General features: G+C 38.1%; 2 protein-coding genes across 2 annotated transcripts; one reads left to right on the top strand and one right to left on the bottom strand.

Annotated features, from left to right (window-relative positions):
• Positions 1-1,265: 1,265 nt before the first annotated feature.
• evx2 (even-skipped homeobox 2) lies at positions 1,266-5,228 on the bottom strand. The gene is made up of 3 exons (XM_026145065.1): positions 4,350-5,228; positions 3,764-4,005; positions 1,266-3,228 (listed from the first exon to the last, which is right to left on the bottom strand). Exons 1-3 carry the CDS (start codon positions 5,005-5,007, stop codon positions 2,614-2,616), a joined length of 1,515 nt encoding a protein of 504 aa, XP_026000850.1. The 5' UTR covers positions 5,008-5,228; the 3' UTR covers positions 1,266-2,613.
• Positions 5,229-14,934: 9,706 nt separating this feature from the next.
• On the top strand, positions 14,935-17,327 carry hoxd12a (homeobox D12a). Its single transcript, XM_026145170.1, has 2 exons — positions 14,935-15,488; positions 15,957-17,327. The coding sequence occupies exons 1-2, from the start codon at positions 14,939-14,941 to the stop codon at positions 16,193-16,195; spliced, it is 789 nt and encodes a 262-aa protein (XP_026000955.1). The 5' UTR covers positions 14,935-14,938; the 3' UTR covers positions 16,196-17,327.
• The last annotated feature ends 1,145 nt before the right edge of the window (positions 17,328-18,472 follow it).

The following is an 18,472-nucleotide window of genomic DNA, read 5'->3' as shown; positions in this document are numbered from 1 at the left end:
CTATAAAATCCTCAATTTACAACAAGCAGTTCAATTACCCTGAAAATACAGTCAATTAAATAGGGGTGATTGGACAGTAGCTGCAGGATCATCGATCTTTGCATTTCTATTTCGCTGGTGGACATTTTAATTTGGTTTTTCTATTAGCACTGAAATAAAGAAAATATAAAATATATTAAACAACCCAAAAGATTTATTTTCTTGTCAAAAACCATTCAGTGAAGGTGACAGACAGTCCTCTGCATTATGATGAATTCTCTTTTTCTGTCTTGCACATTGGATACAAAACTAATCGTGTTATTGTGGACAGTGTTTTTCTGGCCTCTGTCTTTTCCTTTTTACACCTCCATCTATCTCAGTGCCTTTGTTGCATGGGTTGCAGCCCTCTCTTTAGTAAAGAGCAAGTAAACCTGGTGATATATCACGCCCATATTTGCTCCCCTAATCCTATTTCTTTAATGGGGACGTTCAAAAAAGCAACTTATCTTGAAGTCCCCTGGGGGCATTCTGGTGTAGGCTATATTTAACCAAGTGCAATTAACGACAGTATCAGCTTGTATCATTTAGAGGTAATGTAAAAATAATGGTAAATTATAGGGCCGGAATGACCCGTGATGGCAGGCCTCATATTCCCTGTAGCTTTCCACGTATTTTTAATTAATGTTAGACTGGGTATAGATATGGTGCAGCGGCACTTAAATAAGCCTGTGCCTTCAATGTCGCTATAAGCATACGCAGAAAAAATGTTTACATTATTTTAAGCAGTTAAATTCAAAATTAATCATAATAATTTGTAGCATCCAGGGTTACAATTATTTTTTAAAAATGTGTCATTCATGTGAAGAAACGGAAATGTGTAAAGACTTTTTTTTATTTACTTTCCAAGAACAAACACGATCAATAAATAACATAATTTACATTTCATATTGCACATTTTTTTCAAGTTAAAATATTTAAATTCATACAGTCATTGATATTTTAAATACAGAGATATAGAGTTATAACAGAGACCATGGGGACAAAGGCCAGTAGATTTTTCCATTTAATTTCAGTGCCCGTTTATCAGCCCTTCCAAGCCTCTTTTGAGTGGATCATAAGAATTTTTCTCCATCTCTATAGTAAATGTATAAATTTGCACGAAAAAACAAACAAACAAACCCCCAAAACAGGTCATGAGTTTGGACCATTGGTGAATTTACAAGCCAGTTTGTTGGCTATGGGATCCAGTGTTTTAACATTTAAAAAGAAACATTCAACAAGTCACAAAATAAATTAAAAAAAAGTTTTAAAAATAGCCTACCATCCACATTTCGTGGTACATTTTTCCGGATCAATATTTCAGTTTTAAGCTATCAGTAGGACTATTTGTAAAATATTTAACGATTTACAGTTCACATGTTTTATAATTAACATATTGGTGATGTCCCAACAGGAACAACTAAAATGCACATAGCCATTTTACAGGCGCAGACAGATTGTAAAGCCAGGCTATTTTATCTGAACTCTCGCCTTGCTCCGTCCCGTCATTGTGGGTGAAGAGGTCCTATAGGGATTAGATAGCCCACGTATGAAAATACTGGATTGATATAATGAGGTGCAGCAATGCAAATAAAAGAGACTGATATATCGAGGTATCTGCCATTATCAGAAAAAATCAAAGGGTCCTGGAAAGCTACTTTGTGTGTAATATTTTATAACCGTCCATGTGTCAGATACAGCATCCTCATACAGTGCGTTCTGTGTGCCAGGACTGTCGCTTTGTTCCAGGTCTTTTGTATGTCTAATGACTTCCCTCCGCGGGTTGTTAGCACTTGACAGCGGGTCTCAAAACGAGGAACTTTCTTACAGTCATGTATTCAAAGGAGCTCCATCTAGGTACATGATTGGCAATTTTTGTCATGATCCTCTCATTATTAACATAAAACTTGACGCGAAAGACGCGGTGCAAAATTATATGCACCTTCTAGCTGATTAGAGGTGTCCCTATAGAGCCGAGGCTGGGTGTTGGAGAAGCTATTGCTGCCAAAATCTCAGTCTATTAGACCTATAGTGAAGAAAGATATGCTGCTGGGCAGAAAAGTAGACCGTCTGCTATATCTAAATTTAGATAAGCATGATTAGTTCACATTTTTATCCGAAAACTAAAGGAGCCGAGATAGCCAAGGCTGGGTTTGTCACACAGAGTATTGGACATTTAAGTTGAAGTTTATGTTTTCATTTGGGGAAAAAATATAAATATGATACATTTATTGAGGCAGTGGGACATTATTAAATAAAAAAGCTAAAATGTTTTTTTCTCCCCTCAAATGTGTAAATTAATCCAGTAGCTCCCGTAAAAATAGTTCAACACACGACCATAAGCCTTTAAAAAAGTTACTAGCTGCAAAATTTTCAGAGTTTTGGGTATCAGTGTTTGTTTTAATAAAAACAGTCTCTTCCAGTTGAATCACTTTTAGACTTTTAATCTTCGAGTGTCGGTGTGTTTATGATACCGCCTAATGCATCGCCCAGGTGGGACTCCCCATTTAAAGTAGTAGGCCTAATACCCCCACCCCACCCCTAAAAGTAGGACTGGAGCAAAATAGGAAACGGTCGCGTTGGCTGCGTGATCAGTTATCTGTTAAGTGAAGTTTCTTCTCGCTGGTCTGGTGACGGGACTGAAGTTTTGCTTAGAACCGCAGCAGAATACGGCAAAAATCCACTCTCGGATCTTTGCCCGGAAGCTGTGCAGGTAAAGTCAGCGCTGGCGCTCCTGGAGCCCAATGCGCTTGCCGCCTGGCTGCTGTGGCAGCTCAGGCACGAACAGGGCCCGGTGGCTGACGGAGCGCTTACCGCAGCTGCCGCGGCCGCGGCCGCAGCCGCCGCGGATGCAGCGGCCGAGCTATTCAGGCCTGCAGGCGACTGGTAGAGTCCCGGGTGCCTGAAGCTGCATAGAAGCTCTGGCCGTGAGTATGGGTGGGAGAGCGCTCGGAAGGTATCGAGGGGGCGGATGGAAGTGGCGAAAGGTGACGAGGCGGCACCGGTGGCGGCGGCGGCCGCTGCTGCTGCCGTGACACCGACGTGCGGGTAGTAATGTAGAGGCATGTGTGAGTGGAAAGGGTAAGGTAGACTTCCTGTAGCTGCCGCGTGCGTCATCATGTAAGTGTAGAAGCTAGGGTCTGCTGGATGGGGCCAGGACATCGCCAAACGCTGCCTTTTATCCTTCATCCGCCTGTTCTGGAACCACACCTGCACACAGAGTCAAAACAAGCCCCATATTGAAGCTGCCATGTTGTTTTCAAGCTCAGACCTCTGAAGAGCTGAGCTGGACAGACACGTTACCTGCGCTGATTTCAAATGTTTCATGCAAATGTTCTCGAAGTAATGATCGGCTTATTGCAGTATTATCAATCCGTTAAAGTAAAGGGGGGTATATTGTTTTGCACTTATTCTTGTTTTAATGGATTAATGTACAAATTACTTGGATCCATAACGTAAAATTTGTCACTATCCACATCTTTAGCTGTTTAGTAAAATCGCATTTTGTGTGAGTGTGTGCAAGATAAAATAAATTTAAAAAATGTCTGCACCATTTTATGCGCACGAATAAAGATAACACGGCCCCTGTTTTAAACTGCAGAGTATTTTCACTGTTGCTATTAATGTGTTTGCTTTTAAATAGTCACATCATTGCTTTCCATGCACAAAAACACGTGCACGTCACACACAACGCGCGCGCGCACACACAGAGGAATATTTATTCAAGCTTAATTTTGCAACGTACCTTAATTGTAGTTTCGGGCAAATTTAGCGTCGCCGCTAACTCACATCTTCTCGGTCTCGAAACATAATTTTCCCTGTAAAACTCTTTTTCCAGTCTTGCGATTTGTTCTCTGGTGAAAGCAGTCCGATACCTTCTGACTTGATCGGCATTTGAATTGTTTGATCCCACCGTTGAATTACCGTTCATGTTCTGGAGGGAGTTTGAGCTTGTGTTGGAAGATCCAGAGCTACTGTCTGAAAAACCTGAAAATTAAAAAAATAAATAAAAAATAAAACTTTCGCAGTAATAATAATAAGATTAATACTAATACTAATAATAGTAATTCAGCTTTACTTGTGAGTGGGCCTACCGGATTTCACAGTGTAGTAGAATAACAAGACGTTTGTGTAACAAATAATAATAATAATAATAATAATAATAATAATAATAATAATAAAAATAATAATAATAATAATAATAATTTAGGGTTTTGGTTTGGAATTTTTTGTCCTTGGATAAAATAAATAGTCGACAATAACAACAATAATAGTAATGTTCATGTCCAAAATGATTGGCGAGAGAAAAACTGATGAAAATAAAATCTTACCTTTATTGTTTTCCTTGTGCTGGCTCGGGGAGCGATGCGCAGGGCATCCCACTTCCACATCACTGTTAATATCTGATTCTTGCGAAACTTCGGAGTAAAGGCTCATTTTCTTCCTGCTTTCTGACGAGGAAATCTCCGCCGAGGAAGAATTTTCACTGCCGTGGTGTGTACCGAAAAGACTGTCAATTTCAAATTTGCTTTTCGTCGGGATGTCCCCAAGATTTCCATGGAGGGAAGCGGAAGTTATTCTCGGGCTTAGTCGTCCGCCGTGCTGGGAGTTTTCCAGGGCCTCCAGCACTGAATTTCCAGGCGTGTCTGCGAGCCTCTTCCCGGCGACAGGACTGTGGAGACCTCTCTCCATCAATATCATCTCTTTTCTTATCCTCTCCATCATTAAGCCGTGGAAGACGACGACGACGAAGAAGAAGAAAAAAAAGCACACACACACACAGACACACACACAACACTTGTCCAGGGGGCTGGAGCACCAATGAGTTGTGTCGGAGCTAAATCCGCATGCAACTCCTGCAACTGTGTCTAAATAACTGTCTCTAAACCTTTTTATAAGCAAGACGCAAAAATGAAAGAATCTAAACGCAATCGACGAGCGACTGCTCAAAATGAGCCGTGCATCCTCCCCACAGCAGCAAAATGTCATTCATCAAAAGTGGCTGCTGTTCGTTGTTAAAATGCTGGGCTGACGTTGCTCCAATGATCATTTATTGTAACAGGTTTATAAGCAAATAAATAGGAGAGGGCTGTCACTTGATGATGGAGGCGGCCTTCGGTCAGACGAATAATATCCAAGTGGAGAGGAAGAGAGAAGTGAGGAGCGAGGTGCTTGTCCCTGGGTTGATCTCTGAGTCTGTTGTAGATCGCTCTTGGGTTTGGCCTCTTGGGTGAAATTGACAGTCTGATTAATAAAATGAGCGAGGCAACATTTCCCTCTTCATTTAGGAATATTATTATGCTTTGATTCTCCATTGTTTGCCTCCTCTCTTCCAGCCCTCCCCCTCCCTAATCATTGTTCTTTTTTTATTCCTTTTATTCCCCTTTTTTCTTTTATATATATATTTTTGCCATTTTTGCGACTTAATCAGAATGCGAAGTGCAATCAGATTAAGCTGGAAAGCAGTGACGTGAGAATAAGAGTGTTATTCTTCAGATAGTGTTACGTTGATGATTTGTTTTATTTTATTATTATTTTATTTTATGAAGTATGTGTTTTTCTCCGTTTTTTGGGGGACTTGCACCCAGCTCTTTAATCGTGAACGACACATTTCGTTGCGATAATCGCGCCTGGATTTTCTATTTATTTATTTTATTTATTTATTTTTTTACAGCAGCACACACAAACAGTTATCAGTACACATAGTATGAAGGCTGCTCGTTAACACAAGGCCACTTTTAAAATTAATTTAGCCAAATTGGGTCTATATAAGCTTTTATGATTTGACGATCGAAACGTCGCTGTTGTAATAACAGCCGTTTCGTTACAGCTAATTCTCGTTACGTTTCCCTCGTTCGTTTTGATTGACTTATGCATTAAATTCATCTGAATTACTCAGATTTCATATCTTACACAGCCATTTCTGGCATTTTAGGATGTCTTATCTAATTGAAGTATTATATCCAGTTTTTAGTCCGTTTCAATCGTTTCTGTTGAAAGGTAGTTAGGGTGTATTCATAAGACAATTACAGAAAAGTATTTAACATATTAACTGTATTTGAGCACATAACACCCGTGCTTGGACTAGTTTGTCGACGTGAAAACACTATAAAGGCGCCTTCAGATAATCCTATGCGCGTCCTCTGGCGCCTCCTGCAGGTTTTAATTTTAATTGCATTGAAATGAGACGTTGAATGGATGTTTGGTTGTAGTTTAAGTCCTGACTTGTGTCTGGCCAGCCAATACTAGTGTCTATGACAATGGTTTAATAGATCAATACTGTAATGAGCCTACCACAAGAGTATTATAAAACAGCTGCAAGCAGCTGGAAACTGAAAGAGCTTTATTCCTATTTTACAGTGTCCTCTGTATTATCAAGAATATAATGGAGTTAATCAGCTGACTGTGGGCTATAATATATTTGTATCACTTGCATTGTGTTGCAGTTTGAAAAAGAAATCATTCACCCAACCCATGTTTTGTTGTATTATTATTATTTTTCAGTAACTAACAGTGAAAGCGTGACTAAGTATCAACATGGCAGCATCAGCACCCCCTTTTTCGTTTGTTTTATCCACACAAGTCATAATCATTTAATCAGGGACCCAGCCCACTGTTTAACTGCTGTTGATTTTATTTTTATGTTTTACAACCTGCAGTAAAAGACCAACTAATTAAATTTACACAAATCTAAAGCAAGTTACATGCATTTGTTATACTGTCTGGGAACACAATATGTTTTTAAAAAAAATACAAATATTGTTAAACTGAAATAAGACACTGAAATGCATTGTTCCCCCAGAGCTTTGGGAATTTACATGTAATATAATTAGATAATTTGCATATGCACTGCTTTAATTCTGCAGCTGATGGATCTTTTTATGAATTTTTTTAAGTGTGTGTGTTGGTTGGAGGTTGGGCATAAAAAATGATATGCTTAATATGTGCATGAATACAAATGACATGTAGAAGACAGGAAAGGTTTGGATGTGCAGCTACTGCAGTGCGACTCTTCCACAGGCACCATCCAACAAAAGAGAGCTAGTCCTACAGTGCAAAAGTTTATGTACTATAAAAATGTAATTTGTAATCTGTAATTTTGGCAAATTTCAGAGAAATAGACCAAATCTTTTTCTTCTGTACATAAAAAAAAATCTGTGACAGAAAATAAATCTTGCCACTGATTTGTTTGATTAAATTTTCCTTTGAAGTTCAATTTTATTAAGTCACAGTCATCTTGTTGCGAGAGTGCAATTACATATATAATTCTTTTTTAAAGTTATACACCTTTACCTTCTTTTATGACAGGAGTTAGTGTTAATATCCATGCACAGTGTGGAGGAATAAGCATTCCCTCACTTTTCTGCTACATTTACACTCGGACATGAAGGCTTTAATGTGGATGACTTGAGGTGACTCTGAAGGTTTTCCTCAGCAGTTGATGCATTGCACAGATGCACATGTGTTGAGTTATCACATTTTATGACTTAAAGTGTGCAGCTGCACTGAGAACCAGAGCTCTTTCACACAGAATTTACCTATGTACATATGTTGGGAACATTTGGAGCCTATAAATATAAACCTGCAGCTTTCATAGTATTAGCCAAATCACCGGGTGGAAAGCAAGGCTGCAGTTGTGCTGATGAAAGGTTATATGTTGTTTCTCTCCTTTTTTTGTACTTTACAGTTACGTTTCTCTGTCATGTGGAGTCACCATGCACACAATTTCTGTGTGTTTTTATGTGCAAGGGATAGCTTGTTTGGACAAAGAGTTTCTTCAGGTATTGATCGATTACTTCTCTCTTCATTGATAGATAATTAGGGTAGTGAAGGTGAGGTAGAAAATATGTGTAATCAAAGATTTTGCTATCATTGTGTGTGACGATATCTACTCGCAATTTCATAGTAGCAAAGGTGTCCTTTGTTCTTATGTGAAAGAAAATTTCAGACATTGTGATTGTTAAGAAGATTTTCCATTTGTGAACATAATTAACTATTTTTTTTTTTACTGTAAAGTAAGGTAAAAACAGATATTCTGGAATCTGGAAAAAGTATAGGAAACAGCATCTTATAGAATGGGATAAAATGCAATCAGGTGAATAAAAAAAGTTCATATTGCTTGACTTGAATAAGTTATTTATTTATTCCGGAGAGCAAACATTGATTAAATGTGCCATTTCTTTTGCCTATTACAGTGGACAGAAATGACATTGATGCAATAATGTTATATCAAAGTATGCATTGTGGAGTGTGAAGCAATAAAAAGCACAAATGAGTTTAACAGCTAATAAATTGTTCACATGTTTAGTGTCGATGAGTCACAAGACACAGAAAAAGCATAAGATCAGATTTAATGCATGTACAGTTAAACTCAAATAAACTAGGGACTCGGGACTGGTGACCATCCTGCACTGGGGTCACACAGTGGCAGTGGTGCTTAAGAGTTGTACAACATCAGTCTTCAAACTTTACATCTGCAAATGTTGCTACAGTATGCAATGCACAATTGGAGTGTTAACACATTAGAAACCTGTTTCCAAAGAGATGGACAGATATATAAACACCTGCCCAAGCACACAAAACTACCTTTGTGGTAGTTACTCTTCAGTGGTGTCACCACACAAACATACAAAGATAAACAGACATTAGAAACACAAAACCGAACATTTATTTTCACATTGTGCTAAAACTTCAGAAAAACGTGTCTGTTTTAATAAGTCAGAAAATACAAGTGTGGGCAGAGAGGAAGAGTCTGGTGGAACGGACATGGGACAAGCTGTCATTTCTTAACTAAGACACCTGCCAATTAAGCTTACATGCTTTGAATATTTCCCCATAATCTCTAATATCAACTTTGTGAGATGATGGATTTCAAACTGGATAATGAACCACAGACCATAAAACATGGGAGAAGTTTGGGGAGTTTCCCAGTTAACCTCAGTAGATTTGTGTGTATCAGTATTCCTCTAGTGACCATTAGTGGAACTGCATTTTCGCGGCTCTTAAGTGGCTTCAGTTGGCCCCTGATCAGTGGACATTACCTTCTAAAAAATCTTCTTATACCTCGAACATCTGTTAATTGTTTTTGCATTAAAGAGGAATTTATTCAATGAAGAGTGAAAGATAAATACATGATGACACACACATAAAGAATAAAAAAAATTACACAACAAACCTATAAAAAACAAAGGTTAGTTGGTTATTAAAATATGATCCACAGTGACAAAAATTTCACATTTGCAGTTTGAAGTGCAATAGATGAAGAATGAGTCATTTTCCCATTACATTCAGACTGAGCAAATGCACTTGGCATTGGAAAATTATTGATCCATCCTGGCACCACAGTCTAGGTAGTTATCTTGATCCATGGTAAAACAATGTCTAGGTGAAGAATACAAAACGAGCACCCAGGGTATTGCTAAGAACAATTCTCACAACTGAATAAATGTTAACAAATGCTAGCAAAGATTTACTGGTACTTGTTTTCTCCTCATCGCATCTCAAGCTCTTGCACAAAAAATAATATGTGAAACATACAAATGTGATAGTAGAATATTAAGTTAATAAATCCTAGATATTGTTTTGATAACCAGGGAGTAAATCCGAGGCAACTGAAGGATTACTAATAGCCTATATTAGAGGTGAACAATAACACGAGGCTGTAAAATAATGTACCTCCATCAATGATCAAAGATGCTGAGCTTACTTGAAATAATAATCAAAGTGACAAATATACTGAGCTATGTGGGACACCAAATCATCATGTATGTGTAGGATTGTGTGTGATATTAGTCATTCATAAAATCAAGAGAATTAAAGTGTGATATTGTAAAAGAGTGTTAACTCACTTGTGTAGGCAATTCTCTCAGCTTTTTAAGAACTTCCTGTGCTTAGTGCTTTATTTTTTGTTTCAACACTTGAAGTATGATAACATGGGGCTGGTTTTGCAGACAGGGTCAGTGATAGATAAAGTTGTTTCACATGATCCTCCTCCTTTTAAAATGTGCAGAAGAGAGAACCACTTACACCATCATTAGTGCTTCTGATATTGCTAAAACAATCCATATACACTGTTAAAACGACTTTGTAGACTTCTTTCTTGAAGTGAGAGGTCCATCTAGTGGCGCTATCTTGTGAATGCAGTTGCATAACAAAGGGGAGCATATTATGTTGTCCTAATCGACCATATTTGAAAGCCACATTGTCCCACAAGTCGAGTTATGATGCATTATTGCAAGTATTTCGATGCTTGCTTATTATTTATTTATTTATTTTGCTTTAACTAGTCAACCAGGTTAAGATTATACAGGACGTTTTGAGTGAGAGATGAAAGCCATGATGAAACATTCACATTTAAACCCTCTGCTTCGTTGATACAAAACATGAGCATTTTCCGGTACTTTTATTTATGCTTTTAAAAGCCATTAAAAGGAAACACTGTACCGGAATCATGTAAATATGTTTTTTTTAATCTAAATTGTTGAGAATTTTCGTCTTTTCCTGATGTCATTAAAGCAATACTTTTACCACGCCCCACCTCATCTATCAACTCTACACACACAAAAAAGACCAAAGACAAAAAGAAACAATTTGTCAGTAGTGAGAAAATTGACTGCAATCTAAACAATGTGGCAAACTAAATGTTAAATAACACAGTAGTAACTGTTTTCCACCATAAAACTTACAACTTTTGTGATGTATGCTGGAAACTATCCCCACCCTTGTTTTGGGACCACTTTTTGAAATGTTAACTGTGTCATTTCTTTGCAGTGCTTTCGTGGCACGTTTATACAAAATCATGACTGCACTGGAGATAAAGTTATAATGCAGCATCAGCACCGTCCTTATAACATAGGGTAGCTTTTATAGCCCAATGCATATGAGGCATTTTAACGATTTTTCACCATCAGTAAATTAATTGTGACGCAGCATATTTGAGAAGAAACTGTGACTCCAAGCTCCAAAAATACACACCACTGATGTATTTGAGTCAGCACACCTAATTTTTAAAGACAGTGATCCTTTTCGGTAGCCCCATTAAAATACAGAAAACAGAAAAAAAAACAGCAACCACATTTGTGGGAGTACTATCCTCGAAGGAACTCTTGGTTCAGGTCCATTACTTCAGATAATTCTATTGAAAGGCACCAGGGTGTCAAGTGTTCCCAAATGAACGCGACAGTTTCTCAGAATATAATCAGCTTTTTCTCCGATGCAACATCTCACGTTATTATTTCTGTTAAGGTGACCGGAGCTTTATATTTTACATAATGGAAATTTAAGCTGAATGTAAGTCTACAGTCTCTTAAATTTGCTATATTTTTATGTTTATTCATTTTTAAAAATTAATTTTTACTTCCAATGACTCTAAATTGCTGCGAAATTACTCAGAAAAAAACTTAGAAATAACTGCGAAAATTCAGTGTAGCATTTCTCAGCCATGAGAACTTGAACGAGGGAAGCAGCAAGTTTATTACCAAGGACAATAGACGGCGGATAGCCCTCAAAGGAAAACAGCCAGACTGGAAACAGCTAGACTGAGTATCCTCAGTTTGGCTCCTGACACCCTAAACACGAAGGACGAAGAACAGTAAATGACACTAAAACTCTATTTTGAAATTGTCGGAGTCTGTAATTTTGTGATTCTTGGCTGCAGCCGAAAGCTCACTTTTATAAAGCAAAACGTTTCCTAAATATAGGTTCACACACGTTTCATGTGCGTTATTATATTAATTTTCTAGCATTAAAGCTAGCATTTCTGATGACTGCTATCCATTTGGCCTCGATAGAAGCTGTGAACACCAGATTCTGGGCAACACTCGTAGGAAACACGAACAATTCGTGGGCGCAGGTAAAACCGTTCATCTGCACACACATAATTGTTCCTAATCCTAATATTTTCTTCTCAATTAGTTTTAGTCATATAAATAGTTGTAGTCACATTAAAATGATGATGTAATAAACGACAATTTTCAGATGTTTCTTTTTGACTTTTTCTTTGCTGAAGTTTCATTGTAGTGTCTCGTGAGTTACTCTGAATACTGAAAACACATGGCGCATGAGTCGTGCAAAAAAGTGATGGCCGATGTCTGTGTGTGTTTTATTTCTAACATCGATAAAGAAGGGGTTATATATAAATTAAAGAACCTGTTTTGTAAGTATCTATAAGTATCTCTTCTGTGCTCCACGTTACAATCAATCGGAACCTTGTTGATAACTTCAAATATTTTTACAGAACTCTGTTTATGTTGCATTTTGCGCAGCCGTCTTGGCCAGATGTCGTGAAAAAGACATTTCTAATGTCATTTTTTCAGGTTTTGAGCTGGGTGAAGAAAATTTGTAATGAAGGTTTGAGAAGAATTAAGGTCACTTTGCAAAAAACCGATTGCAGCGCCTAAATTGTGACAGGAAGGTTCAAAATGCCTTCGAATCAAATGTGCGATATGTTTGAGATTTGACTGTGGTTTGACAGTGGTTTGAAAGTATGCCAAAGTCCCAGAAACTCTGTAAGGAGAGGGGAAAAATCTTTATGTTTCATTACAAATTACTATAGCTCTAAAATGTTATTCAGACTTCCTTGAACTTATGACTGCAGTTTAACAGAAACATACTAGACATTTTAACATTTAAAAGTTTTTAAACTATGAAATGTAAAACAGAAAATGTATAAACTGCATACCCTCCCCCCCAAAACGTCTGATTTTATAACGTTTCCCTCTTTGGATGAAATAAATGTAACAGCGTCACTGGACTTTTAATTAATTGAAAAAACGTTGTTTTCAGTCTAACACATATAATTTTAATCCCTTAAAATCGGCTTTGTAAAACATCAGTTCATGTGATTGTTATATTTAGCATACCTAGGTACTGATGACGATGTAGACTCTGGAGACATTATCTCATGGTTCCTTTCCTGATAATCTTTTTTTTTTCTTCTTGCACAGGAAACCAAACACGACTCAAATGGTTACTGGAGATAAGCAAAGCTCCTACCGCAGTAAAAACATTACAATGGTCAGAGTAAAGACATAATGACACGATACAAAGGCTATATATGCATAATGTTATGCTGCCACCTATTGGATTAAAGCCGAAACATCTCACATAATCAAAACACTACAGGTTTATTAAAGCTTTTGTCTTTTATCTTGTATCAAATTAAACACATTCAGAAGCTTTGGCTTTAATGCTAAACATTTCCAGACATATCCAAAAAACCTGAAACAAAAGAAAATAAAAAAGATCACAGCGACAGGTTCAGCATGATTAAATGTTTATTTTACATTTTAGGGATGTTTTGTTTATTTATTCATAACCACAAAATCCTCCCTGTCGTCAGTGTCATTTAAAAAAAAAATCAATTTCACGTCACAGGGGAATACTGTATCCAAGAAAAAAAATAAACAAATAATTTATATAAAACATGCAGTAATACCAAAGAAAATAGTGCAATATACTCCCCATGAATTACAGGCGTCCTTTCGAAAATAATATGGTATGGAGATATTATGGGTGTATTAGGAAAGCTGGTATAACGCACAATTACACCGTGTAGCTGAAGTATCCCACAACAGTACATTCCCACATATCCCAACAGTACGATCATAAATAAATACGGAAAACTACAAACAAAACCGAGGTTGTTCTAAATTTAGCCAAGCACTTGATATTACCAGAACAAATGTGCTACAAAATGATAGCAGACGGAAGTATTTTCCATTTTATGTAAAGGTATTAACATTTTACAAGAATCTCAGTGTTATTTTGGCACAGTTGGGTTACAGCGTAGCATAATTTTACACAGAGATGAAGGCACCAATATTCTATAGTGAATTTCATATGTGACTTTATGGTGATCTTTAACTGGTGTGTTCAGATCTACCTACCTCAAGTTTCTTGAGCAAGTTTTGTCAAATAAATAAATAGATAGATAGACAGATAAATACAAATAATAAAAATAATAGACAAAAATACTTCTCTAAAAGTCAGTGGGAATTTTCAATCATGCGTAACTTTATTTCTGTGCTTAGACCTTGGCTCTTTACCAGCGCAAATAAAGGGTATTTTGCAGGCATTACGAGGAAACCAGGGCTACAATCAAATATCAAATACAATGCCCTGCGTGCACTAAAGGTATGTGCCCCTTTATGTCCGTTTATCCTGATATAGTGGCATTGTGTATAAATACAGCACGCCAGGCAGGACGAATTCGTACTTCTTGTCTGCACAATTTAAGGTTTTTGCGTGCAATTTCAGTGAAAAGGTAGTTAGAATTATGGTCAGGGTTACTGGGCCTTTCATTGTGTCACATGAAAGGCAAAACGCAAAGTTATGCGCAAAGTTATCTATCTATCTATCTATCTATCTATCTATCTATCTATCTATCTATCTATCTATCTATCTATCTATCTATCTATCTATCTATCTATCTATCTATCTATCTATCTATCTATCTATCTATCTATCTATCTATCTATCTATCTATCTATCTATCTATCTATCTATCTATCTATCTAGCATTTCAGTGCTTCCATGCGCACATGCTACTGCATGAGTCAGCCCACACAATCAACTTGTTATCCTTGATATGTGCTTCACGGTGGCATCCCAAGTGCTCATGTTCTGTTCAGCAGCCGCTCGTGGCACTGAAATCATCGTCTAAAATCATATTTCTAAGTTTTTTTTTTCCGAGTAATTGCAAAGATTAAATGGTTGGTTGGAACCATTTCATTGCCCACCCGCCCAATACCAAAACATTTCCTCAAGGAGTATTTTGCTTTGCTGTATTGGAAGCAAGGGTGGGGGCGGAACAACATAGTTTACATATCACGTGACACTGTATTAACAAATCAACAATTACCTTCCCTTTATTCTTCAGGAGTTGCTAAAACGCTTGCAAGAAGCGTTTGAGGAAAGCTCCATGGAAATGTGTGAGCGGAATCCCTTAAATCCCGGCTATGTTGGTTCTCTGTTAAATTTTGCTCCCCCTGAGTCGTTGTATTTCTCCAACTTGCGCGGTAATGGAGCCCATATACCCGGGCTGCATCAGCTCCCTTACAATAGGAGGGAGGTGTGCACGCTCCCGTGGACTTCCTCAAGTTCGTGCGCGTCTGGGCCAGCGGCACCACCACAGAGCCGCGCCTTCGGAGGCTACTGTCCGCCGTTTTTGTCCAATTCAGTGTCTTTAAACACAAACTCCTCGAGCGGCCACGTCAAGACGCATTTGGAGGAGTCTCCTCGATGCTTTCAGGACACAAGCCAAAAGACAGAGGAGTCTGGCAGTCAAGATGAAGTTTACGCCGGGGATCACGGGGTCCGTTACTCAGCTCTGGACAACCGGTCTCACGGTTCTGCGGCACAGCTTGATCCGGATACAGCAGGTCCACTGAACGTGAACGGCCCCAAACAGGAGGAGAATCCCATTCACACGTTATCCAGTAACCCATGCTCCAGGACGACTTTTGCTCAAGGTTAAGTAGTTACATAATTCTTCAGGCCAGATTCCTTATTTTATCAGCAGTGCTAGCTATTTTACTATAAAACCACACATTTGCAACAATATGGGCATGATCTATGCTTCTGTGTGGCCACTGTGTGGTTCTGTGGCTATAACTAATCTCCTATAAGGTTATTACAACAGGAATGCATACATGTGGCTATGATTTTATTTATTTTTTTGGTCCATGTATACTATTTAAAATGTCCCATAATAACCTTGTAGAGTCCTTTGCATGTGTGAGTCATTCTAATGTCAGGTCTTTTTTTCCATAAGCGCAGCAGATGTGGTTCCTTTTTCTTATGATCTTAATAAAATATGTAAGACGTTAGCCACGCTAAAAGCAGCGCATTTGGGACCACTTATTTTCCTTCGCCTTATTTAACTGTGGCTGGAGGTGCTGTTAAAGTTTAAATCTTGTTTGCGCCTCTACTCTCTTCAGGTGCCCCGTGGTGCTCGTCGCAAGTGAAAACAAGAAAAAAGAGAAAGCCCTACTCGAAGCTGCAGCTAGCTGAACTTGAGAATGAATTTATGATGAACGAGTTCATTAACAGACAGAAACGCAAGGAGCTGTCAGACAGACTTGACCTTAGCGACCAGCAGGTGAAAATCTGGTTTCAGAATCGGAGGATGAAGAAGAAACGACTGATGATGCGCGAGCAAGCTTTCTCTGCATACTGATGACCTTTGGCCTTGATCCTGAGCATCGCATCAATAATGTAACGTTCTGCGTCCGCACTCCATGTTGCTAAATTGATTCCTCCAGTTGTGTTGGAGGAGTCACTGACTGGAATAATTTCCTATGTTCTTTTTTTTTCTTTTCTCGAATGAATGAATCTCAACATTTATCAGCTGCACAGGTGGGAAAGGTGGGTGGACGGAATTGGTGGGCCGGGTTTCGTGTCTACAGTCGTGTCTGTCGTTAGGTCTGGGCGACTAAAGCACTTTGGTGAAGGTCATGGAAATACATTTGTTTTAGTTTAATTTAAATGCGCAGCTTCTGTTACGTTATATATTATACCTTCATCAAAAAGTTCCAGCATATTTGTAGTATAGCCTAACAAATGCAAAAAATAAATTTGCATTGGTGACTGAGACTGAGTAGATTTTTACGCATGCTGGGTCACTTTTGGCTTTAAGATTCTCCAAATGCGCCGTAGGCCACAGCTTCCAAACTGGTCTTAGCCGGCGGATGATAATCAGTCTATAAGCCCACTTGTTTCTCATCCAGCGCAAATATGAGACCAGCTTAAACGGAAATGTGGAACCATTTGTTTTTGTGTCTTTTGTATGACGGCCTTTGCATGTAGTGCAGCCTTATTGTAGAAGGCAACAGTCAAGTTCACGTTTACGATGTGTAAAACATTAGCAATAGTCAGCACTGCAAAATATATCTCATGATTGCATGCCCATCCCCTAATTGATGTTATTTAATCAAATGTCTGAATTATCCACCTTTTTTTGTGTAAATCTGTTTAAAGAAGTAATGCGAAACTACTTTTCGCAGCGTATTTGGCGCTAGGAAGTGTTTGAAGCCCGCAAAAAAAGAAAAAGAAAAGAAAAAAGGTTTGTGGATGTGAAACAGTCTGATGGTGTCAAAACGCATAATATCTGTTGTAAATTAAATGTTTATCTTTTTTTGTTGTTGTTGCTAGACCTCTGTATTGTCACAAAAAACGCACATATGTGTGATCTCAAGGTCGCATCAAAGTCATTCTAAAGCGGAAGATTTACATTTTTTGAAAATAAATACGCAGTTATAGTTTATTCCAAACTGGATTTGACTTATTTAATAGCAATTTCAGAATGCATGGTGTTGGTAAGTATAATATGAAGTTATACAAGTTTTTTTTTTTTTTTTTTTTTAAATCAAGGTAAATTGGTTTTGTACTGTGGATGCACCTGGAGATGAATGCATTTGTAAATAAAGATCCTTTAAAAAAGAATCGTGACCAAGTTATTTTGCATCATGATAGATATTTCATATTTATTAGGAATGATATTGGAAAGAAAATGTAACTAAAGACTTCACGCTTGTGCCGTTCACCGTTATTCATATAGCTTCGCTCCAGAGCTGATATTTAGCGTATAACCGAGCACTGATCTGCACCTCTTCCACGCTGCGTCACATAGATTTTAAAACTAAAGTCAGCGTCGTTTGTTTAGGAAATCTCAAAGCCTGCAGATGTAAAAGAACCATGAGAGGGCTGCCTTATGCGAGCGTAATCTTTCTCTAGAAATAAATTGTATCTCTATAAAATGTCTGTAGCATGGAGGAATGTTTTTCTTTTATATCTGCACCTTTAACAGGCTATTATCTCTCTGCTCTCCAGCACTCACTTTAAATTGAAACCCCTCCATTCTGCATTTGGCTTTGGCATTTTATATGCGTAATTCCTCTGCACAGTGGATAACCCAGCAGCATTTCTCACCCACAAGAAAATCTCTGCATGCCAGTTGGAGGTTATTGCGGCTGTAACTAAATGAAATGGATGTAAATCAATATCTCAGCGACATCAAGTGAACTTTCTGCACCAGACAAGTCCATCCGTGCTCATTAGTGGTGCATGTGATATGGCCAAATCTAGCTCTGTCACTGTTTTCATTACCAAAACTCTTCGCTGGTGTTTCCACGGCGGACCTGCAGGTCACAAGTGGTCAGGGTAATTTTAAACGAAGAGAGACCGCGACTCTGCAGGAACGACCAGCCATCAGCAGAGCAGCACACGCGACATTACGGGAGAGTGAATCTATAAATGGTTCCCCTCGTTACATCATTATCACGTCATCATCACCGCATCACTGCAACTATTATGTTTCTGTTAAACTGCAGTCATAAGTTCAAGGAAGTCTGAATAACATTTTAGAGCTATAGTAATTTGTAATGAAACATAAAGATTTTTCCCCTCTCCTTACAGAGTTTCTGGGACTTTGGCATACTTTCAAACCACTGCAATT

The sequence above is a fragment of the Astatotilapia calliptera genome, chromosome 16 (assembly GCF_900246225.1).
Source record: "Astatotilapia calliptera chromosome 16, fAstCal1.2, whole genome shotgun sequence".
NCBI lineage: Eukaryota > Metazoa > Chordata > Actinopteri > Cichliformes > Cichlidae > Astatotilapia > Astatotilapia calliptera.
The sequence above is the reverse complement of the archived record's forward strand: the minus strand, read 5'-3'. Positions and strand labels throughout refer to the sequence as shown.